This window comes from Trichosurus vulpecula, chromosome 7, assembly GCF_011100635.1.
Source record: "Trichosurus vulpecula isolate mTriVul1 chromosome 7, mTriVul1.pri, whole genome shotgun sequence".
NCBI classification, from domain to species: domain Eukaryota; kingdom Metazoa; phylum Chordata; class Mammalia; order Diprotodontia; family Phalangeridae; genus Trichosurus; species Trichosurus vulpecula.
The window spans coordinates 137,842,498-137,848,497 of record NC_050579.1 but is presented as its reverse complement, the minus strand read 5'-3'; the positions used below and the strand labels follow the sequence as shown (position 1 = coordinate 137,848,497).

The 6,000-nt window shown below is 44.3% G+C and overlaps 1 protein-coding gene across 1 annotated transcript in view; it reads left to right on the top strand.

Moving 5' to 3' along the window:
* The first annotated feature begins 5,336 nt into the window (after positions 1–5,336).
* Positions 5,337–6,000, top strand: part of TPD52L1 (TPD52 like 1) — a 164,955-nt gene continuing 164,291 nt past the window's right edge. The window contains exon 1 of the mRNA XM_036767071.1: positions 5,337–5,405. Coding sequence (XP_036622966.1) covers positions 5,387–5,405 — 19 coding nt within the window. The 5' untranslated portion in view covers positions 5,337–5,386. The remainder of the gene's footprint in view (positions 5,406–6,000) is intronic.

The following is a 6,000-nucleotide window of genomic DNA, read 5'->3' as shown; positions in this document are numbered from 1 at the left end:
CCACAGCCAGCACCCAGAAAGCTGCCAACAGCACAGTTTCTTTTGATCTGCTTAACTAAGGAAAGCAAGGTGAAGGGGTTGACAAGCTTACTTCAATTCAGCATACAAATATCATTCACTTAGTTCAGGGGAAAAAGCCAGCACACTGAACTTCAGAGCGAACTACAAACAAATTACAAACATCAACAGACAGACCAAATACAGATTCATAGTTACCAACATCTAGGTTCAGCCCGGGAACTCAGAACAAGGGCTGGCCCAGAGTCATGCACCACCACTGCTGTAGGTAGGAGCTCTAAGGAAGAGAAGGCCAACCCCTGGTTTTATATCTTTTTTAGCGTCAGGGGTGAGTCACACATGCGACTCACCCACATGACCTAGAATCGTCACAAAGAGGCGACTTAAACCCACATAGTCTAAAAGCCTCTGCTGACCCAGACATGTAAACTAGGCCCTCCCTGGAATTAGCCCCACCTTGGGCCCCACCTTAGTTGCCAATCCACACCCACATAGGTTTTACACCTAATAGGGGTTTGGGCCTGGGGCTTAGCACTTAGTAAGACTCAATGAAATACACTGAATTACTCAAAGCAAACAAAAGCCAAACTCTTCAAGGGCACTCTTTGAACTAAGTGCTAAGGAGCCCATTTTGCTCACCAACACATGCAGAGAGTGCAACTCTGATGGACTGGCCATGTTGTCCAAATGCCAAACATCCATTTACCCAAAAGACTATTTTGCAGAGAACTCACACAAGGCAATCACTCACACGGAGGTCAGAAGAAGTGATACAAGGACACTCTCAAGGTCTCTCTGAAGAACTTTGGTATTGATTGTGAGACATGGTCGACGCTGGCACAAGAATGCCCAGCATGGCATGCGCGCATCAAAGAAAGCTCTGTGCTCTGCAAGCAAAGCAGAATCACAGTAGCTCAAAAGAAATGTGAGGTGGACAAACCTAGAGACAGCTCCATCCCAAATATTCAGCCTACTTGTATCCAACCTATGGTACAGCCTTCTGAGCTCTTATTGGTCTGATCAGCCACAGTTGAACCCATTGTACCTTGACCCCAACATCATGATGTAATTTTGGTTCTCTTTAAGTATGAAGGACAAACAACAGAATGTGTATATTTATCATTCTTATAATACTCGGATTTTTTTCTAATATATTTTTACTCTTCTACAATTGATCATGGCTTTTAGGTAGTCCAATAATTCTTAAATTATCTCTCCTCAATCTGTTTTCCAGGTCAATTGTTTTCCAATGAGATGTTTTACATTTTCTTCTGTTTTTCATTCTTTTGATTTTGTTTTGTTTCTTGATATCTCATGGAGTCCTTAGCTTCCCACTTGCCCAATTCTAATTTTGAAGGAATTATTTTCTTCCTTGAGCTTTTGTATCTCCTTCACCTGCCTCATCTGTTTACAGAGGTGAGTAGCTCACAATTGTTGTTCACTGAATATATTTTCAGACTTTTTCAATGCATTTATCAAACATGGTAATTTTTTCCCTTTTTTGTCTTTTAAAAAATACTATTTGTTATATGCGATAATTCTCTGGGAGGAAGAAAAAGGAGGGATCCCGGGGAAACTTATGATCATGTAATAAAAAAACATAACAATAAAGACTTATTTTTTAGCAAAGCATTTGATTTGGTAAAAAAAAAATAGTAGCTAACATTATATAGTACTTTAAGGTTTGCAAAGTGCTTTACATTATGTTATTTCATTTGAACTTCACCACAACCCTGTGGAATTGGCTCCTTCAGGAAGTTGTGAGTTCTCATTGCTAAGGGTGCTTCAAATGGAGCCTTAATGACCACTTCTCAGAGATGTTTTAGAGAAAATTCCTAGGATATATAATGGGGATATCTATCTATATACATGTGTATATGTGTGTTTGTGTATATACGTATGTATATACACACAGATATCTAGATCTCTCTCTCTACACACACACACATACACACACATACACATATATATATATATATATACACACACACACATACACATATATATACATACACATATATATCTGAAACTTGGTTCATAAAATTGACCATAAGAAATAACTGAGGGAGATTTAGTTCAATGTAGTTTGTCTAAAAAAAGACAGGATTTAGTGTTTTTTAAGCTCAATGTGAATCAACAATAAAGTATGGCAAATAATGTTTATTGATTGAGTAAATTAAAGTATATTGCTAACTTTTATTAGCAGTATAGGTTGGACTAGAGGACCTCAGTGGCCTCTTCTAGTTCCTACTATCTAGGATTGTATGAATTAGAGTCGTCCAAAAATAGAGGGTTCTTCCTTGGGAGCAGCGAGTTTCCCAACAAGTCTTCAAGCCAAATAAAGCAAAATTTGATTTTGGGTTGCATTACAAAACATGGAATAGGACTGGACCTGTAATTTCATCCATGTAATGATCTCCTAGTGGAGTAGTACTTCCTCTTCCTCTCTGCAATATACATTCTTAGAAAGTTGCCTGGGGTACTGAGAGGTTAAATGATTTGCCCAGGGTCCCATAGCCAGGAGGTGTCAGTAACCAACCTGGATCCAGGCTTCAAGGCCAGGTGTCATCCACTCCATCACATTGCCTCTCTTGGTTCATGACAAGGAAACTCAATCATTTGTATGCTGAGATGAGAATGAACAAGGAGAGATGGGGAGAGGCTGGGATTTGTAGACAGGAAGTAAGAATAGGTAATGGAAGAGACATGTGAAAGGGAAACAAATTGATAAGAAAGAATGCAAAGAATGGATAGAGGTCATGAAAGTATTACAAAATGGGATGATGCCCATCAGATTTACAAAACTGACAAAAAAGAAAAATTACAAATGTTGGAGGGACTGGAGGGGGACACAGGTAAATTAATGCACTGTTGGTAGAGCTGTGAACTGATCCAACCATTCTGCAAAGCAATTTGGAACTATGCCACTCAAAATTATTAAACTGGGCATACTACAACTACTAGGTATACACCCCCAAAAAGATCAGAGAGAGAGGGGAAAAGGACAAAGTTATTTATAGCAACTCTTTTTGTAGTGGCAAAGAACTAGAGGTAGTGCCCATAAAATGGGGAACAGATATTCCCCAATAAGTTATAGTTTATAAATGTGATGGAATTCTTTTGTGCTGTAAGAAACGATGAAGGGGATGGTTTCAGAGAAAGCTAGGAAGACTTGTATGAACTGATACGGTGAAGTTATCAGAACCTGGAGAACAATTTATACAACAATATTGTAAAGACAAATAACTTTGAAAGATGCAAGAACTCTGATCTATACAATGACCAATCTTGATTCAAGAGGATTCATGTTGAAACATGTTACATACCTCTAGACAAGGAGGTGATGAACTCAGTGCAGGCTGAGACATATTTTAATTGGACATAGCCAATTAAAGAATTTGCTTTGCTTGAGACGTTTGTTACAGGTTTTTTTTTCTTAAGGAGTGGGGAGAGGAAGGAGGGAAGGTAAAATTTCATAATTTGAAAAAAAATTAACGAAAAGGAGAGTGATGAAAAAAACAAGGCAAGAGAGTGGCCTCCCAAACCTGCAGTAACTCGCCAAGAAATCATTATTGTGTCTTATTTCACACTATTCCTTTTGGACATCCTTAAGCACCAGTCAAATTATACTATTCCCAGTTTTCCATGGCATCTGGTTCTCCTGTTTTATCAATACCTCTTTTTGCATGTATGGATGACACTCCCTCCCTCACTTCCTTGGAATCGGAAGCAGCACCTGATTTTCATCAAGTGAAATCCTTCCCTTCATCAGGGACAGCAAGGACAGCACTTACTAGCTGTGTCACCATGAGCAAGTCATATTATCTCTCTGAGCCTCTACTACCCTCATCTGTGAAATGGGAATAATAACATCTTCTGGTGTTCCCTCACTGAGTTGTTTTGAGGATGGGATGAAATAGATTAACTTTTTATCCTTTAAGATTTAGTTCGGAGGCTACCTCCTCCATGGAGTCGTCCCTTTTTCTAATGAAACAAGAAGTGCTTCCTTCTTTCTCAATCTTTTCTTGTGTTTGAACCCTTTTAAAACTATTCTAGTATTATATACTATTACATAATATATTCTAGTATTATATGTATACTAACCCCACTAATACTAACTTGAATTATAGCTATTTGTGTTCTTATCTGTCTACAGAATTTTAAGCCTTGTCTTTTTCCTGCTCCCTTCTCTTCCTCTGGGAATGATGTAATTAGAAATATTTTCTATGGACTATGCCTTTTATATAGTTATATTCTGTTATCAATTGCAAGTTATCATTAATGATCTGTTACAGTGACAATTAGCAAATGTTTCATGGCATAGAATATACCCTGAGCTACAAGGGTCTTTCTCAAATCAGATCTATATAATCTAACATGTGTTAAGTTTATAATTAAAATTATAATGATAAAATAATTAAGTATTGTACTAATAAATAGTAATGCTTTTTATTTCCACTAAAATTATTTTTTGCTTTCTTAAAAATTGTTTTGACTTCTGAATTCTCTCCCTCTCTCCCTCACCTACCCATTGAGAAGGCAGACAATTGATATCAATTATACATGTGAAATCACGCAAAATATAATAAATATTCATTAAACAATACTTAGTAAACGTTTGATGGAATCAAAGGCGCTGTGGGCTGCAAGGGAGGGCTCTTTCTAATCGGTCATATAAGGTATTAGTAGCTTACATCTGTCTGGGGACATTACAATTGGCAAAGTACTCTGTGTCACAACCACCCTAGGAGGCTTATGATTAAATGATGACCATCCTTTTACAGGAGAGAGCTGAGGCCCTCACATCAAACGGCCTGAGCACAGTCAGACTGGGTAGTCATAACTTGAATTCAGTTCCCCAGACTCCAGTTCTGGTAAGCTGACTGTTCTGCGCCTGCGCCCCCCCCCCCACCCCCGCCCCCGCCAGGAGCGCCCCGTGGACCGGCTGCGCAGCACCGGAGAAACCGATGGTAGTCGGTCTATCTCCTCGGTCCCTCGGAGGCTACATCTAGGGCGCGGGGTGCGCCCGGCACTGTGACAGCGTGCAGAGGCGGCCGGTAGGTGGCGCCGCCCGCTGAGCTCCCTCTGCGCGCTGGGCCGGGCTTCGGCGCACCGGAGTGAACGAGGTAACTAAGGAAGGAGCCGCCGGGGGCAGCAGCAGCAGCCGTGGCGGCGGTGGTGCCACCCACCAGTCCCACCACCTGCATCGCTGCCATCCCCGGCAGCCTCCCCGCACACAGCAGCCCGGCGGAGTGCCCAGGGAGGAAGGCAGCGCGGAGGAGCCAGGCCGGCCCTTCCTCGTCGCCCCCCGCACGTCGCCTGGAGCGCTAGGCAGGGCTGCGACGGCTCCTGGCTTCTTCCCGGCACCATGGAAGGGCAGGCACGTGGTGAGTGCTGGGCGCCGGGCCGGCCCGGGGGTCCGGGGGCGGAGGGGAGAGGCGAGGATCGCAAGTCACTTTCACCGCCTTTCGCCAACTTTGCTGCTTGTGGAGAGGAGCGGGGCTCGGCCGCCGCCGTCTGCGCGAGCCGGCGCGCTGTGCGCTCCCTCGGTCCCCCTCAACCCCCAGAGCTGGCGTCCTCCCCCTAGCCCCAGCCGGCCCAGCTAGCGCGGGCAGAGGAGCGGGCGGGGGGCAAGGGCTTTTACCTGGGAGAGGCGCCCTTCGGAGATGCCAGCCCTGGGCAGCAGAGCCTCCCCGCTCCCGGAGCGCCCTGGAAGCTTTACCAGGGAAAGCGGAGGGGGAGCCCGAGACACGCCGCGGATCCCGAGCGGGGCGAGGGGCCGGGTCGGGGCAGGTGTCCTGCGGCGTCGCTGCTGCCCGGGCCCAGCGTGAACGCCGGTTAACTTGAGGATGCCGGGAGAGGCGCCCAGGGGCTGCTTGTCATCGGGCTTTGCTTGGGGATAGGGAGCGCTGTTATCCTTGCCCCGCACCTCCGACACGGACAGACGAGGAAGGTGCGACGGTCCCTTCGTCGGGTCCGTGC